Source organism: Planococcus citri, chromosome 2 (genome assembly GCF_950023065.1).
Source record: "Planococcus citri chromosome 2, ihPlaCitr1.1, whole genome shotgun sequence".
NCBI classification, from domain to species: domain Eukaryota; kingdom Metazoa; phylum Arthropoda; class Insecta; order Hemiptera; family Pseudococcidae; genus Planococcus; species Planococcus citri.
Genome location: NC_088678.1, coordinates 51,610,287 through 51,628,842, shown reverse-complemented (window position 1 = coordinate 51,628,842; position 18,556 = coordinate 51,610,287). Strand labels below are relative to the sequence as shown.

Below are 18,556 nucleotides of genomic sequence, written 5' to 3'. Positions count from 1 at the left end.
ATCTCAGCCATCTAGCCTCAAAACACAGATAAATTATACATACATAGATTAACCTTGACTTGCCAGCTAACTCGCAAGAGACGTTGACTTTTTAATCACGCGTGAACCAACAAACAAGTACAATAAGTTGCCTATTCAATACTTTGAAGGAACACACAAAATAAGTATTTTGGCACAAAATTAAGAACATTAATAATTTAGGTAACTACTAATGAAGTACCTAACGATGTATTATAAAAATCAAAGATCGGTAATAAAATAATGAAATTTGGATTTATATGTTTTCAAAAAAATATGATTTGAGTTTTTAAACTTGATATGTACATTTCCTGTTCACCAAATTTCCTCGTGAATTGAATCAAATTTTTTTTTCAAACTATTTCGTAAATATTTACAAAAACTGAAGTGCTCCACTGAACTTCCAAAAAAAGCCGTCAAGCAAATGAAAGAAATTGACAACAAGCATAAATAATTTATTTACAAATAAATTAATTAATACCTAGCGATTCAATAAAAATATTGAAGCAAACTTTTAAAAATTGACTCGAAACTGGTTTAATGATTCAATAAGAACCATAAAAATACCGTATACTAAACTGAAAATCGTCATTGAATAATGACTATTAAATTAAAAATGAATAAGAACTATTATGCATTACGCACTTACATAAATAATCAGTCCTATCACAGCAGTCAAAATAGTTGTATGGATGTTTCGAACAAATTGTCTAGCCACTGCTCTTCTTTTTGCTGAATCCCCATTTCTTATCTTCCTTATGTCCTCCTTTCTTAGCGAATTCGGATTTATGACCCCATTTCTTCTTATCGCCGCCTTCTTTCTTATGTCCTTTATGTTCTTTGTGATGTTTACCTTTATGATGTTTTCCTTTCTTGCCTTTGTGACCTTCTTCAAACTTATGTTTCTTATGTCCTTTCTTGTACTTGCCTCCTTTCTTATGTCCATGCTTATGTTCGTAGCCTCCATGCTTCTTGTGATGCTTTTCATCGTGATGTTCATCGTAAAAGTGTTTCTTCTTCTTGAACTCGTCTAATTTGTGTACTTCGTGTTTACCTTTGGTACTGTGTCCTTTTTTGTAGCTTCCATGGTCTTCGTATTTGTGTCCTTTTTCTCCCTTTTCGCCTTTTTTATGCTCTTTGTGGTAACCTCCTTCGTCGTGTTTCTTTTTTTTATGGCCGCTTTCTTCTTTAAAGTGCTTCTTCTTTTTGCCCTTTTTATGGTGTCCTTTTTTGCCTTTTTTATGCGAGTGTTTGGATTTGTATCCTTTATCTGATTTTTTACCTTTTTTGGAAAAGTGATCTGAATGATGCTTTTCACCGCCGCCTTTTTTCCAATGTTTCTTTTTCTTCTTGGACTCGGCTACTTGGGTATCTGCTACTGGCGCATTGGCTGCAACTTGTTGGCTAGGTTGCGGAGCTAATAATTCCTTTACTTCTGACACTTGTTCCTGAATGGCACGTGCACATACTAACGAAATGATATACAACAATAAAAACCACAACAATAATTTACAGTAAGACGATTTGAACATGATGAACGAAAGATGAATTTACGACATAGTGATACGCGATGACGCTATTTATAGATTTAAACGTTTGTTTTTAAAGGACAATTACCCCTTCTGTAGATGCAATAACCTCACAGATAAGTATGCATGAACTGGAACAAGTCTCCGTTAATGGTAATATTTTTATACTGAATCCTCCTCGATAGGTTAGAAAAACCAACAAAGAGTAGGATTGGGTATCTTCGAATGTAAAATGTTATTAGATGCTTCACTGATTACTTTTGGCCCATTAACGGCTGCGCCAAAGTTGGGAAATTACCAAATTAAAACACAACGTTTAACTCTTTCACTCGTTTACGGCATCTGCTCGGTATTTAATGGATGGTTGATTAGGCTCAAGTTTTTTTTTTTCTTGTCACAATCTGTATTAAATAATATTCGTTGCGGATTACCTATCAATGTTTACGCGCACCGCCAAACATCTAGGATAGTGTGGTTCATGGGAATATGAGTAGCAGCATTAAATTGGTGAAATATTCAGCCCATGCATTATGGGGTGATGATAGCATAGTAAAAGTTCAATTTCATTATCTGTGATTCCCATATTAATTAGAGAACATGCATGATAGAAAATACTTTTGTGTCAGGTCAATAGAGAGGTATATACTTACATATGATGCAAGGAAAATGACATTTGATCGAAGGCTGGAAGAAAGCAGGGGAAATTTTATTGATTTTCAAGCTACCTAGGTACCTATTAAGTAATATAGGAAAAGCTTGAGCAGACCAGAGATACTATTTGACTCTCAAATAGGTACATATGTGTCCATTTTTCAATGAGCTGCTGGATTAAAAAATTGAAGAAAATATAACCCAAGAAAATACCTATTCAACCGGTATTTAAAAAAAAAAAGTACCTAGGTACCTATTTTATCATTAATTATTTAATTATGGATCAATACGTTTTTGAATTCAGTTCAAAAGTAGTTATTTAGAAATATGCGGTTTCCTATTCCTACACAGTTCGCGATTCTCATTACTTTATTATTGTGGTTTTACTTCATTGCAGAAATTAATTCTCTCAACCTACCTACGTATGTCTCGGTATTTGTTTACAAAGCGGTGACGTTTATTTCGGTATTCTTACGTAATCGCGAACTGCGTAAACTTTTTTGAAACAATTATCAAATAAGTATTTAATTGGTAATATTTTTCGAAAGTTGGTTGATTCAGTTGCGAATTTTGTGGCAAAGCAAATGAAAAAGACTTCAGACATGGCAAGTCTAATAAATTAGAAATCTAACGAGTAAAAACGTCAAGGAAGAAGAACTGCTTCTTATAAACTTTTTATCGAAAGTTTTTTCAGCGTTTTCGCACAAGTGCTTTCCTTCTTTTACAAACGAACAAAATAATTCAACATTTTTAACGCCACATTTACCATGCTTTTTCATATAGGGTGGTCGTGTGGTCGTTTCAGCTTGCTAGGAGAGAATAGAGACGATGGCAGATTATTTGTATCGTTTATAGTTTTATCGACATTGTCATCGTGTGGTAGATAGGTACCTATTTGGGAATATGAGGAAATTGGGATTGGGAATGTTACTTACGTAATTTGTAAATGAAATTCTAGATGTTTTTAGGTTTAAGAGGTCATTAGAATAGAACTACCACCCTCATGTACAACTGAAATTAAAAGATAAATTTTATGCGCTTTAAAAAAGAAAAAAAAGGAAATTCAGAAATTGAAACAGATACCTACTCAGGTACTCAAGTAATTTGTTTCGAGTGATCCCTTGATCCTAATCAGATTCCTTTTCCGAAAAATTCAAAATTTTACCAACATTGCGGTCGCTGAGATTCATTGTTTGAAAATACAATAGAAAAGAAAAGAAATGGTAGGGAAAGTGAAAAAATGTATTTAAAATTTTTTTAAAAATCTTTTTGTATACCCACTCTATTGAGTCAAAGTGACGTTAGATTCGAAAACAACTCTACAATTTATATGCATGATGAAAATTGTTTTTAAGATTCTTGAATTTGGATCAGCCTGAAACCTTGGAAGGAAGAATGAATAGTTTTGAGAAATTTGGGACAATCCTCTCATCCCCTCTTGGACCTCGCAACGTCAAAACGATTCTGGATTCTTAACATTGATTTCCATTCCGATTTTTCTCAAATTTTTTAGTTTGGATTTTTTTAATAAGGATTTTTTTATTTGGGCACTTTTCCTAATAGGTAGTCCAAGTGTAATCAGTACTAATACCAATTTGGAAAATGAGAATCATGTGACTTTTTTTTGTGAATCATCCTCTACTTCCTCCAAACTCCAAGTTTCATTAGAGTCAATGTTCATGGGGTTCAAAAAAATCTATTTCCCTTACATTTTTTTTGAATGATAAAATAATACTTGCAAGTAGGAGGAGACAGTTTTTTAAAATTAAGTATGTTTACCTACCTATGTAGAATGATATCTTCTAAAAAAAAAAGACCAATTTAAAAAAATTGAATAGATTTGTCTTTTTCAAGTGAGCTCATGGATCCGAAAATCGATTCCTGTTTTTGAATCGACAATTCGGATTGATAACCAAACATCAATTTTGAGGCGATCTGGAGCCTCCAGCATGTGACAGTTTTTCTTTCATCGCATTGAAATTATTTCAGAAGATCCTGTCATCAATTTCTACAGCTGAAAATTAAAACCTACCCACTTGTGATTTGATTGGGGTAGATAATTTGCAAATCTAAATGAACGTTTACAAAGAATATTTTTTTTTTACAAGTTTACGCTTTTTTTTTAGCAATTTTGTGAAAAACTAGAAGTTTTGTTTGGCAAACTTTGAAACAAGAATTGAGCTTTTTAAGCAGGAAAGGCAAAAAATCAATGCTTATTGGACTTTTTTGGCAACAAAGCAAAAATTTCTGATCAACTTGGGCAAAAATTACGACCATTTAACTGTTTAATCAAAAAATTACTTTCTGATAATTTTGACGAAAAGAACTTTTCGTCAACTCGCCAAAAATTGGTCCTTTTGATAGTTTTACCAAGAATGGACAATTTTTAACAATTTTGCAGAAAATTGACGCTTTTTGACATTGAATTGGGGAAAATTTGATGGGGAAAAAACAGCGAGTTTGGCAAAAAAACAGGACTTTTGGAACAAAAAGAGGACTTTTTAAATAGATGAGGCGAAAATCAATTATTTTTGGAGGTTTAGGTTGGGGAGGGGGTACAAAAAATTATGGACTTATAACTTTGGAGAACTAGTGTGCCCCTTAAAAATAAGTGAAAAAGGGTAGTTCTCAGAAGTGTTCTGCTCAGCGATGAAAAATTTTCAAATTGCAGACATCAGTTTTCTATACTTATCTGTTTTAATATTTTTTTTAACTTTTAGGGCTTTATACAAGGTGGTCGACGTCATTTGGAGGACCAAGGGAGAGTTTTTTTTTTGAAAATGTGCTTATTTAGAAAGATTCTTTCTATTGAAAAATTTTCAAAAAATTTCTACAGTCATTAATTGTCTATAGTTTTTTTTATTTTTTCCGGATTTGGTGGGCTCCGTAACTTACAAGAGAACCAACAACATTTGGGGGGAGGGGGTCCAATGAAGGTTTTTTCTTGAAAAAGGTTTTGCGTAGAACAATTCTAACGTGTCAATGAGATATTTTCAAAAAAATTTCCCTGATTTTAATTGATTTTAAATGTTTGTGATTTTTTTAACTTGAGGGGCTCTTTACCAGGGAGTAATATGGTTTGAAAGGCCGGAAACGTTTTTCCTTAACGATCTCATGTTTTAAAAGAATATCTAGTGAGGTACCTACGAACTTATTTGAAGTCTAAACTGGTACATTTCTTACATTTCCCCCCTTTTTTTCGTTTTAAATTGCCCTTAACGGAAGCTTTAAAATAATATCTTCGTTAGAAATCATGATAGCGATGTTCTAAAAAATTGAAAGTTTTGGCAAATACGTTTATGGAAGATGGGGACGGGGGAAGGGTAAATTTTCAGTCTAACATTCAGAAATTGGCAATTGACCATGAATTTTCACCTTCATTTTGTAGATTTAATTTCTTCCAAACAACTTGCAGCAGTAATTACATCTAAATACCAACTACGTAATTATTGGTAATTCAGGAAACTATCTTTTTTTTTTTTGAATGGGGAAAAAATAAGAAAAAATTAACCATACCTACGCATAAAACCACAACGTAAACGCAAGGATGAAGATTTCCTACGAAGTATGTGAATTTACCAAGCGTGAAAAAGCCCCAGGAAAGTAAGTACCTACCCTACTCATCCCAGTGAAATTATTTCAATAGGGTTTGCTTCTGCTAGGAAAATCATCAATAAACATACGTTTTACCGCAAAAATCACGGCATATAAATACTATGCAAACAACGGTTATATTAATTTCCATCCGAATATCTACATACGTATGTGAAGAGAAGCTATAAATCATTGTAGCACACGGTGACACTAAAGCGAATACGTCATTTCGTTCGTGGCCACTGTTCGTTTATCTTACTTTTGTGTATAAAAGCTTACAGAATTTTGTAAATTCTGTTTTGCTGTTTACACTTCATTAATCACAATTCTTGCTGCCATTTTTGTATTGTCAAAACGTATTGAAAGTTTCAACGTAGGAGGTTTGAAAATTTTCAAAGTGAGATAACTACAATTTGGTTGGAAAATTTATTCAGTCAATAAAGAATTTTGACGAGTATTTTTATAAAGGTGGAGAGCTTTTTTTTACGGAGCTTGATGTTCTTTTACTCGTACTTACGTAGATTTGAAGGTGAATTTTTTTTACCTTGAAGTAGGACCTAAAAATGCTTGGTAAGTAGGTATGTAGGTACCTAGTAAACAGTCAGCATACAAATCAATGAATTTGAAAAAACATTTTCATTAGAATTTTATTAGTGAAATTCCATCTTGAAATTGACATGCAATACATTTTATTTACAAACAATTTGCATTAAATAAATTACTTATAATTAATTTTTTCCTCCTCAAAAAAAAAATTTTTTGGTAGCACAATAAACAAATCACATTTCAGCAACGTCATCTTTTCAAAATTATATTAAATGCATGTTAAGTGAAAAGTCATCAGATAGGTAGGTATTGTGTTTCACCACCTAATTGTTGTGAAATCATCAGTTCAGTTTATTTCATACTAGATTACAAAACGTATAATGGAATAAAATATTTGGTAGTCATAAATTTTAAATGGCAAATACCAAATATAAGACTAGATATAAATTTTTTACCTACCTAATTATAATATTACGCATTTTAAATTCAGTAAAATTTGAACATTTTTAAATAAAGCAAAATTTAGCTACTAAAATTGAATGTACAAAATTTTTCATTACTTGCATAATTTTTCTGCACTGAAAAATCCGAAGCAAATTAAATAAATTGTAATTTTTTTTTAAATAATGGAATTTACTCCAAACGACAAATTGAATGAATAATTGCATCATCATGATGTAATAATAAATCAATAAACATGAACACATTACGCTAAAATAATTAATGTTTTTTACTATAACCATACTTCTTGCCTTCTTTATGGCCTCCCTTTTTGCCATATTTCGATTTGTGGGAATGTTTCTCGTCATGTCCTTTCTTACTTTTGTGTCCCTTTTCTTCTTTATCGTAATGTCCTTTTTCACTTTTGCCTTTCTTGCCTTTATGATCGTGTTTGAAAGCAGATTTATGGTGACCACCTTTCTTATGTTTACCTTCTTTCTTAGCATGATGCTTGTGATGATGCCCGTGTTTCTTGTGGTGGCCCTTTTTATCATGATGATCGTAGAATTTGTGCTCTTTATGGTATTCATCTTTATGGAACTTGTTATGATAGCCTTTAGTTTTATGCCCCTTTTTGTGGCCGCCTTTTTCGCCAAATTTGGCACCTTTGTGACCTTTCTCAGCCTTATGATGTTCTCCGTATTTTTCAGCTTCGTCGTGTTTCTTCTTTTTATGACCTTTTTTCTTTTTGTAATGTCCTTCGTGTTCTTCTTTGCCATGTTTACCTTTTTCACCTTTGTCGAAGTGGTGTTTCTTTTTATATCCTTTTTCACTTTTGTGACCTTTTTTCTTATGGTGGTCAGCGTGGTATTTGTGGCCACCTCCTTTCTTCCATTTCTTCTTTTTCTTTTTTTTCTTCTTCTTGTGACTGGCCGATGCAACTTGATCATTTTGTACGAGGGTGCCTACTTGAGGCGTTTCACGTTTTTGGATTAAATGAAAAACTTCACTTAAGTCGACATTGTTCGATTGAATCGGCACCACTTCCGCATTTTTACTACTAAGCTCGCGACCAGTAACAATAACAATGGTTAGTATCGATAAAGCAATTAATAGCGAGACACGCGCCACCATTTTGATGGTGTTTAACTAACACATTGAACTACCTAATCTGTGTATTTATAATGAAGACATCATTGACAAGCGGTTAAAGTTGAGGTTGTTACGCTTTCACATCTCTTCCACGCTGCAGATACTGGTGTCTGTATACCCAGATGAATGGTGATGGTACTTTCATCAACCGTGACTGGTGTACAGTTCCTAAAGATACGTGGATTTGGGAGAGATTTTGGTGGTGGAGTAGGGTATGGTGGTGGGGTGAGATTCGTGTGATCTTGACTTTTAATGGGGGTTTGCAATTCATCGTTTTTACTGAATGAATACTTACATTTATTTAGTAAAAATTATGAAAATTATTAGCCTCAAATTACTTAAAAACTTCGTCGAACTGAATTTCAATATTTTGAACCACCTTGGAGCGCATTCAAATGCGATTTTCGATTTGTTAAAAATTTTTGCAGTTCTTCGGGGGGCGTAAAAATTTATTTGGAGACCTAAAAATTTGAAGATAAAAAATATTCTGGTCAAAAATTACACTCGAAGTGTCCGCTTAGAAATTGGTTCAAATGGATAGAGTTGTTAAACAGATCAAGAGTAAATTTCAACTCGATTTTTAATTACAACTAGTTAAGTTAATTTTCAGGACTTCTGGAAAAATTCAAAAATTCTGCATAAATTTAAAATCACGCTGGAGGCTTTAGAACGGCCAAAAATTGTGAAATTTGACTCGAAGGAGTTGATATCAGAATACGTAAATACATTTTTTGAGCATAAGTAAGGATTTTCGGAAATTCGCCAAACTTCGAAAAATCAATTTTGGCAGTTGAAATTGTGCTTATAAAGGTCAGGCCATGCTCTTTCTAAGAATTGTAGTACCTAGCTGTTGAGGCATTCCACGTCAATTCGACCAAAAAGTGATAAGGGGGGGGGGGGGGTCAACGATTTTTTTTTGAAATTTTTCCTGTGGAAAGGCCTTTTGAAGGGATGACCAATGACGCAAATCGCAGCCCTCTTGTCGTTTTTTAAAGGCTGCTAGGGGATGTCAAAGTTTTTTTGAAAAGAAAATTCCCCATAATATCTTTAATTTTATTTCCATTCATTTTATCGCGCCACGCCGGGGAGCTCACAGGTGAAAGAAGGTGAAGTTGGCCCATTTGACCCCTATGTTTAGTCTATGTTTCTGTTGAAAGAGTTGAAAATCCCTTTTCACTCGATGAAATGAACTCATCACAAAAAATCAAAATTTGAAAAAAAATCAATTTTCAATTCTAAACATCAAAAAAAGATTAAATTTATTAAGTTGTCTCATTTCGACCTCTTTCTGACGTATTTCATGAAATAGTTGATAAAAATTACACTCATAGCAAAAAAATTAAAATTCGTTTATTTTTTGAATTTCTTCAAATTTTGATTTTTTTTGTGATGAGTTCATTTCATTGAGTGAAAGGGTTTTTTCAACTTTTTCAACGGATACGTAAAAATAGTGGTCGAATGGGTCAACTTCACCAATCAAAACTTTTTTTCATGTTTTAAATCAAAAAATTTCATTTTTTTCCCACAAACTTTCAATTTTTTTAAAATCGACTTTACGAAATAATGTCATCCCAACTTTTTAATAAGGTCGTTCAGCATGAAAAGTTGTCCATAATAATTATTTTTTTTTCAAAAATTTTGAAAGACGGAACGATATGAAAACTACGTTTTGAAAATTTTCGAGTTGATTTTTCGTACGAAAAAAGTGGCAACACTGATTCTTGTGATATCACCAAAAAAAAACCTTTCAAAACCCCTAACTATTGGAAAAAGTTCCATTTTGGTAGGTATCGCGGTTATCGAGTAATTTACTGCTAAAATAGATGATACATAATTATTTCAAGTTCACTGAAAATTTTGACATCCCCTAGCAGCTTTCAAAAAAGGGCTAGAGGGCTGCGATTTGTGCCATTGGTCATCCCTTCAGAATGTCTTTCTACAAGAAAAATTTCAAAAAAATCGCCGACCTTCCTTACTACTTCTTGGTTGAATTGACGTGGAATCACCCAGTTCAAATCGGTGGCGGATATCTCGTGAAGTTTCTTTAGTTATACCTACCTACATACGTTACTGGAGAATACAAATGAACAAAAAATTGAAAAAATAGGACGAGGTCGAGCAGGTCAGATGGATGTAGTTGGTGAAGATTCAATCCAAATTCTGAAATTGGTCAAAATTTTTAAGTTTTGTATCTGCTGTTGGTGATACTTTTAGAGGTGAAGGGTAGGTAGGTATGTATGGATGGTGGCAAAAAAAAAAGTTTGCTTCAAGGAGAAAATACCTATCTGATCAATGATCATCATCTTGTTTAGATTTCCGTTGTTTCCCCAAAAACATTTAAATCGTCTCAATTTAAATGGGACATTTTGTTACATATTTATTTCTTATTGAAATTGGTAGGTACCTACTTATTAGTTACCTATTTGTCTACCATTCTCAGTAGAGAGGGGCGTTATTAATTCGAGCCAGCTTATTACCTTACGTACAGGTATGTTGTTTTAAAACAAAATTCGTGACCTAAAAGATGAATTTCCACCCCGTACGAGCCTTGGAAATTCGAAAAGGTGCGTCAATATGTGCGAATAATTCATTTAAAATATTGTTTCACCTTTGGATTAACCTGAATGAATAATGGACATACGTGTACGTTGAAAAGCATTCCATTACTCATTCATCGTATCGTAGATGACAATTGATTGGCGTTCGTTTCCATCACAAAGATAGGCCTATATCGAGTAGATACCATATACAACTATCAGACTAGTTGAGCTATAGTTAAAATTACCTCTACCTCGAAACATGCAGTTATAGCCGAACTACTAAGTATACTTAAAGGCCTAGCTACTTCAGCGATTTTCCAAATCTAGCGTATAATTAAATATAAAAAGCGTGTTTAATTTTATTAAAACGCGAGTGTACTTTGTATGTATATACCTACGTAGGATAATCATCGATGGAAAAAACTGATTAACGAAGATTTTTGGAAGAAAGATTTTTTCGTATGTTGATAAACGGACGAGAAAATGGAACGAAACGGTTCGATGGCCTGTGAGGGACGGGGAAGGGTGAATCGCGTATAAATGTTAGCTATGTTAACAGTTAGTCTAATGAACTTTAACCTTCAGAAGTGAAAAGAGGAAAGTGTTTATCCGATGTAAACTTTTTTTCAGTGTAGGGTATCGATCTCTAATAATAAAGTTCTTGCGGCGGCGGTTTAATTTTGAGAAGTGCCAAGCTGCAAAGCTCGTATAGTTATAATAAATTCTTCACACATTGCGAAGGTGTGTAGTATATTTGGCCCAGAGAGCGATCGTTGTCGAATAAGGGCAATGTTATTAATATGGCAAGTAGGTATATCTAAGGTCTAGGTATCTAAAGCTATGAGTGGAAAATTCTTACCTCAGAAAGGTATTATCCCTTTCCGAGAGAAGAATGGATTACTGACTCATGTATTATTAAACCGATACGATTATTCAGAGGTAATGGATAATAATTCTAAAACTCGAATTGAACATTCCTATTGTAGATTGGGCGTAAATTATGTTAGATCGTTTTATTACGGTTTGAAAATAGATTGGTAGATAGGTATATAGGTGTTCGAAAAGTACCTAATATTTATCTGATTTGGCGCCGCAAGTCCTTGACTTGTGAATTATTACATACAACGTGTAAACGAGAGTATTTCACCATTTACCTATATAAAATTAGAAAATTTGATCGGAAGTGTTTAATTAGTTACCTATTTACTCGTAGTGAGTATTTTGATAATTAGGTAAGTATACGATTTAACGCTTTATACGATTTATCCAACCAAGACCAAGACCAGACGGTGAGACTTTTTTGTCGTAAAATACACATGAATGTCCTTAGAATTCTACACGGTGTAATAGCATGCATGATTAGTACAGTCATTTTAAATTTTTTATTCGGACTAAATCCTACAAAAGGTTTTTTTGCGGGATACTGTAGTGGAAGGGGTCCTATTTAACATACTAAAAGTCCCACCCCGTACCCCGCGTGCGTCGCGTGCTAGAGCGTGAAAAGTGTCCCGCCGCGGCGTTTTTTGCGATTTTCTCGCGAGGGTTTGATTTTACGTCGAAAATGGCTTTATTTTTGTGTTCTACGTCAAATTTCCGATCTATTGATATATCAACTGCCCTTCTACCCCCAAGGGGGGTGGGACCAGAACCATTCAAATGAGAGGGGTTTTCTAAAAAAAACAAAAAAGCTATCGGCGCATATGGGGGATGAAATGGTCCCTGAGAGTGTTCGAGTTGATACCAGCATGGAAGGTGGGTACCATCGAGAAACTTCCGCGTGAAAAATTTCAGATCCACGCCCCCTCCCCTTTTTGGGGAGCCCCCCTTTTCTGTAATTTCAATAACACTTTTCTCAGCCCCATTTCGACCGATTTTGAAAATTTTTCAGTATGTTATGTATATCCTTAGTAAGTATCCCCACAAAAATTTTCAACCCCCTCCCCTCATATTTACCCCTCAAAATGGCGTTTTTTTATATTTTTTATGCCTATTAACAATCAATATTGCGAGGTAAAATTTTGGAAACACGTTTTTTGGATGTATTTTCGGCCCCCAAACATCATATACTGTTTTAGAAATTTTTGCTTTGGTGCGCCGGGGTGAAAAATTAGATGAATGTGTTTTAGGGGGGTAGGGGGTGAAATGGGAATTTTGAAAAAAATAACTATTAACGAGTAGGGTGTCGTTTTCATATGATTCGATACCGCTGAGAACGAATATGACTTCAGATTTTCTGCTACACTCACCTAGCCCCCTCCAGAGCCCCTCAGCCCCCCTCAATTTTCACTATTTTGGAAATAAAGTTATTTTGATGAAATTGGTGTCGTTTTCATATGATTCGATACCACCGAGCACGAATATGACTTCGAATTTTCTGCTACACTCTCCTAGCCCACTCCAGAGCCCCTCAGCCCCCTCAATTTTCATTATTTTGGAAATAAAGTCATTTTCATATTTTGATTATCTCGCGAAATATCGCGTTTTTCGACAAAGTTGTTATTCAAAAAATGTTCTCATATAATTTCCTATAAGAATGGTTCTTATCATGTTTTTGAAAAAAACGCAATTTAAACTCCCAAAAATCGTAATTTTTATATGGCAGTTTCTATCGCGGTGCACATTCATTTTCTTATTCCATGGTACATAGCTGCACTCAACATGATGCATATTTGCGTTTTTATTTCGTCATTTCCATGTCTGGATGACGTTTTTCAAGAGATAGTGAAAATTGAGGTCGGGCTGAGGGCTGTGGAGAGAGCTAGGTGAGTGCAGCAGAAAATGTGAAGCCATATTCGTGCTCAGAAACATCGAATCATATGAAAACGACACCAAAATAACTTTATTTCCAAAACAGTGAAAATTGAGGGGGCTGAGGGACTCTGGAGTGGGTTAGGAGAGTGTAGCAGAAAATTCGAAGTCATATTCGTGCTCGGTGGTATCGAATCATATGAAAACGACACAAATTTCATCAAAATAACTTTATTTCCAAAATAGTGAAAATTGAGGGGGGCTGGGGGGCTCTGGAGGGGGCTAGGTGAGCGTAGCAGAAAATCTGAAGTCATATTCGTTCTCAGCGGTATCGAATCATATGAAAACGATACCCTACTCGTTAATAGTTATTTTTTTCAAAATTCCCATTTCACCCCCTACCCCCCTAAAACACATTCATCTAATTTTTCACCCCGGCGCACCAAAGCAAAAATTTCTAAAACAGTATATGATGTTTGGGGGCCGAAAATACATCCAAAAAACGTGTTTCCAAAATTTTACCTCGCAATATTGATTGTTAATAGGCATAAAAAATATAAAAAAACGCCATTTTGAGGGGTAAATATGAGGGGAGGGGGTTGAAAATTTTTGTGGGGATACTTACTAAGGATATACATAACATACTGAAAAATTTTCAAAATCGGTCGAAATGGGGCTGAGAAAAGTGTTATTGAAATTACAGAAAAGGGGGGCTCCCCAAAAAGGGGAGGGGGCGTGGATCTGAAATTTTTCACGCGGAAGTTTCTCGATGGTACCCACCTTCCATGCTGGTATCAACTCGAACACTCTCAGGGACCATTTCATCCCCCATATGCGCCGATAGCTTTTTTGTTTTTTTTAGAAAACCCCTCTCATTTGAATGGTTCTGGTCCCACCCCCCTTGGGGGTAGAAGGGCAGTTGATATATCAATAGATCGGAAATTTGACGTAGAACACAAAAATAAAGCCATTTTCGACGTAAAATCAAACCCTCGCGAGAAAATCGCAAAAAACGCCGCGGCGGGACACTTTTCACGCTCTAGCACGCGACGCACGCGGGGTACGGGGTGGGACTTTTAGTATGTTAAATAGGACCCCTTCCACTACAGTATCCCGCAAAAAAACCTTTTGTAGGATTTAGTCCGAATAAATCTTCCCATATCATCTAAAATTCCTGTACTAGATTACATCAGCGTGATTTAAATGTCGATGGCCTGCGTAATCGAACAATTTTTCGGAAATTTGACTCACTTATTTCGATATTTATCTGTAAGTGCCTGACTTTTTTTTGGGAGACCGATTCTGAAAATAAATCAGACGATAGTAGGTATGTACTTTTGGTGGCTCTGGCGATTGTTTCAAAGCTTCCAACAATGGCTTTGAAGCTTCTGGTTGAACTTTGCGTTTAAAGAATAAGAAAATAATGAAGACTGAGGATTGTCATATTGCTATAAGAAATTTTTATCGGTTTCTTTGAGGGGTTATAGCGAGTAGGTCTAGGTATCTTCGAAACGAATTATGGATTCGTTAAATTGAAAGTGAGTTTTTACGGAGATGTGATTTAGTTGGTTAATTTGACCGTGAATATTTACTTGCTCTGGCTGTCGAATACCTACCTGTGTGTTTTAGTCATGGTATTATTTAATGAAGCTTGAACTTGAATGTAACATGTTCGATCGTCTTGTAACATAAATAGGCCTACTGATTTTCATAGATTCATTAATTTTTGAAATCTCCATAGAATGGATTATATTGTTTTCAAGGAAAATTCATCCGAACGATACTATTACGAAAATAACACCAAAACATAACAAAATGTTGCAACGTTGTTCTTTCACATTCAACATTCAAACTGATAAAATTAATTGGCCAATTAAAGCACACATCGCATCGCAAAAAGGAATTCCAAACGATGTTTTATAATTTCTCAAACTCTGAGAAACAGTTTGAAAAAAATTGAAGCCAACTATCGAGTTTCTGTATAAAGATGCGAAACGATACTTACCTCCATCTTTTGATTACACAGTTCGCCATATCAAACAGTTGAACTGAACTGTGATGGGACTTGAAAGCGTAGGTCTAAGTTAGTTTTCAAAGGATAGTTTTCTCGATGTTCGGTTATTTCTTATTAGCTCATACTTTTTACATACACAGGTTTATAGGTAGGTATAAGAACCAAGAGGTAGGCGTCGGATAGGTACTCGTTTTAAATTCGCGATAAAATTCAAAAGCTAAAGTTTAATTAAGATTTTCAAGGAAAAGTTTAAACTTCATTAAAACGACCATGTTTATGTTTTAGATTTTCTTTACAGTTCGCACACAAGTCGTATTCCAATCGTCAACACTTTTTTCTCTGTGGAACTATTCAGCGAGAAATATTCTTATCTGAATGATTCCAATTGCTTCGAGCCAACTCTAAATCGTATATTATCCGTATAGATATAGATTAATTTTCGAAATTCTTTTCATAACAAAATACCAAAAGGGAAATACGATCAAGTTTCACGAATCCCAGAAGCAATTGGATTTTTATAAATTCCAACTTTTGACTGTTCGTTGAGAGAGCAATGTTTACCAAATGCCATGTGTTAGAGTGCGAGTTGCATGGTATGAGATTTTCTCAAGAATTACGAAAGTTTTCTTTTTAATTTGTTGTTTGCTCGTTGAAATAAAAGTTTAAAGTTTGTCGTAAAGTGTTTGGGGTTCCATACCTTTATATATATATCACAAATATAGCTATTTATGTGATAGGCTGTTGAGTGTTGACTGTTATTTACCAAGTATTCAGTTGGTAGTTATTCAGGTGTCTTCAAGGCAACCCAATGGCCAATATGAGTTTATTGGAGGTATAAATTGCTCAAAAATTTTGTCGCTCAGGGTAAATTTTGATTTGGAAATGAAAAAATTCAAGAATTCATTGTCTTCCATAAATTAAATAAATTCGGTATGCATTAAATGTTACGTAGATGAGACTTTCAGGCTATCAGACTTGAAGAGTCTCTGTAACACCCCCGCTTTCTTGGGTATATGTGACCAAGACTACATTCGTGTTTGCGTTCTGCATCTCAAAACATTGATGCAAACTACATAGTATTGCGAAGAGAGGAGAAGAATGGTGGTGAAGAGAGCTCGACCAGGACCTCACAAAATGATTCGATTCGATGCCAGGTGGAGGTGAGGTATAAGGGATAAGATTGGGTGGAAGGCGGAAGATTTCGGATGTTTGAAGCTTTCGAATTTTAAAATATTTTTGTAAGCTTCATGAATTTGAGAAATTCATCAAAATGTTGACGCAGAAACACTTAAATACTTAAATTTTAAACTATTGAAAATTTGGGAAAATTCGGTTCGTTGAAAAATTTGCGAAGCTGATCGCGTTGATTTTACTGTACCTATTTTCCTGGAAAATGATCTGTCGAGGTTTTAAGAATGTCAAGGGTGGAAAAAATGATTTCTCATTATAAAAAAATGCGTAATTTTAATCATCATATTTTCTTATAAATTATTTAAGTAACTTTTCGAACACTTTTGCCCTCGCATCGTTTGGGCCAGTTCGTTTTTCTTATTCAAAATTAAAATTTCTAAAAAAAAAAAAAAAACATCATTCAGATTTTAAAAAATATTGAACGCAAGAGAATAAACATCTCGCATAAAAAATATATCTTTTACTTCTCAAAATACGATTACTAAAGAGCTTTTGCCTTCGTTTTGCTCAGGCTAGTTTACTTTTCTATTTCACAATCAACATTTTTAGAAGTAAAAAAAACGTCATTCAGATTTTTAAATTTTGAATTCAAAAAAATATAAGCTAAACTTTTTTCCTTAAGCACATAAAAATAAATATCGTTTTTCACCTCTTGAAACACGAATTTTCGAAAGCTTTTGCCCTCGTTTGACTCGCGCCAGTTTTATTTTTTGTTTCAATACCAAAAAAAAACAAATTCTAAAATGTTGAAACCAAAAAAATACAGGCTAAAAACAGATGCTCTAAAAAATCTCTGTTTTCGTTCCTGAGTTCGTGAAGCATAAAAGTACGTGTAAAATTTTAGTGAGTCAAGTTCCCCCCTTCCCCTCTGTGAAACCACTTCGGTTCATCCTGGTTACTTTGCCCTTCTACCGCATGGACTTTATCAACTTTTAGCTATTTTCTGATTGTTGTTATGAGATTTTATCAAACCTTTGCGTAATTTTTGCAAAATCTTGCCTCTGTTGCTGTGTGAAGTAAAAGTTTGGTTGTTGAAGAAAAGAAAAAGATCCCAGCTGATTGCAAAGCTGCAGCCTGAAAGAGGCAGTATAAAATTTGCTTCCAATGCTATCCTCTAAGAATTCGTCCAAGGACATGGTTTTTTTTTGCAATTTATAATGCTTCTCAAAAACTTCTGAAAATGAATTGGAAAAGACGTAGGCTTATTTCAAATTTCCTGTGCATTTTTCAAAGGAATACAAACAGAACGAAGAAATCGAGGGACATATAATAATACGGTAATTTTGGGTCAAGAAGATTATCAAGAGCAACTTTTCATCTCTCAGTTTTGAATTTTGATGGCTGTGAAATCTTTATAAACAATGTATAGACAATTTTTGAGAATTTGAAAGTAATTTTCGCGATTTTTTTTGCAAATTTGCATTTAAAAAATATTGGAATTTTTATTTGAAACGCCATAATAACGTCAACTTTTAGGTGCTGAAATTCATTTTTTTTTCTTCATTTTTTTTATTCCAGCCATTTGAAAATTGTAATTTGACCTAAATAAAATCGAAAATTGACCCAATCGAGATGAAAGGCTGATATTTAGATTTGCATCCTATTTTCGAACTTCCATACTGATTAAGGGCGGATTTGAACCATTCTAGAGCCTTTTGCGGATCTCAGAATTTTTTTAAGTTTTGGAAAAACTTAACACGTCCTAAAAAAAAGTTAGCGAGCCTTACACACAAAAAAATGTAGTTTGAGGCATGAATTTTGGAAAATTCTGCCTTATTCAGTTGAAGTAGAAGTGGGAAAGGCCACAAATACTTACGTACTTGTACGGTAAAAATAGGTGTGTGTGTACATCTCTTGAAAGTTTGTGACCTTTTTGAGAAACATTTTTGATAATTTTGTTTCATTCATCTCGTGGTCAGTACCTATTTTGAATAAAGAGTTTCAACTTACAAAATGTTGAGTCCAGATGAATAATAGGACATTTTCTGATTTTCCATTCAATTAAGAATTTATTTACGTGCGTAGTTCAAAAATGCATAACACAAGTGAAATACACGTTTTGTGAGAATCGATTTAAGAAAAAAATACAGTAAGTATTCCTAAATAATATAAATCTGAATACCTAAATTACA

General features: G+C 34.1%; 2 protein-coding genes across 2 annotated transcripts; both read right to left on the bottom strand.

The window, feature by feature from the left end:
• Positions 1-531: 531 nt before the first annotated feature.
• LOC135833785 (histidine-rich glycoprotein-like) lies at positions 532-1,620 on the bottom strand. Its single transcript, XM_065347542.1, has one exon. The coding sequence runs from the start codon at positions 1,548-1,550 to the stop codon at positions 729-731; it is 822 nt and encodes a 273-aa protein (XP_065203614.1). The 5' UTR covers positions 1,551-1,620; the 3' UTR covers positions 532-728.
• Positions 1,621-7,004: 5,384 nt separating this feature from the next.
• LOC135833784 (histidine-rich glycoprotein-like) lies at positions 7,005-8,006 on the bottom strand. The gene has a single exon (XM_065347541.1). It carries the CDS (start codon positions 7,911-7,913, stop codon positions 7,059-7,061), a length of 855 nt encoding a protein of 284 aa, XP_065203613.1. The 5' UTR covers positions 7,914-8,006; the 3' UTR covers positions 7,005-7,058.
• Between the last annotated feature and the right edge of the window lie 10,550 nt (positions 8,007-18,556).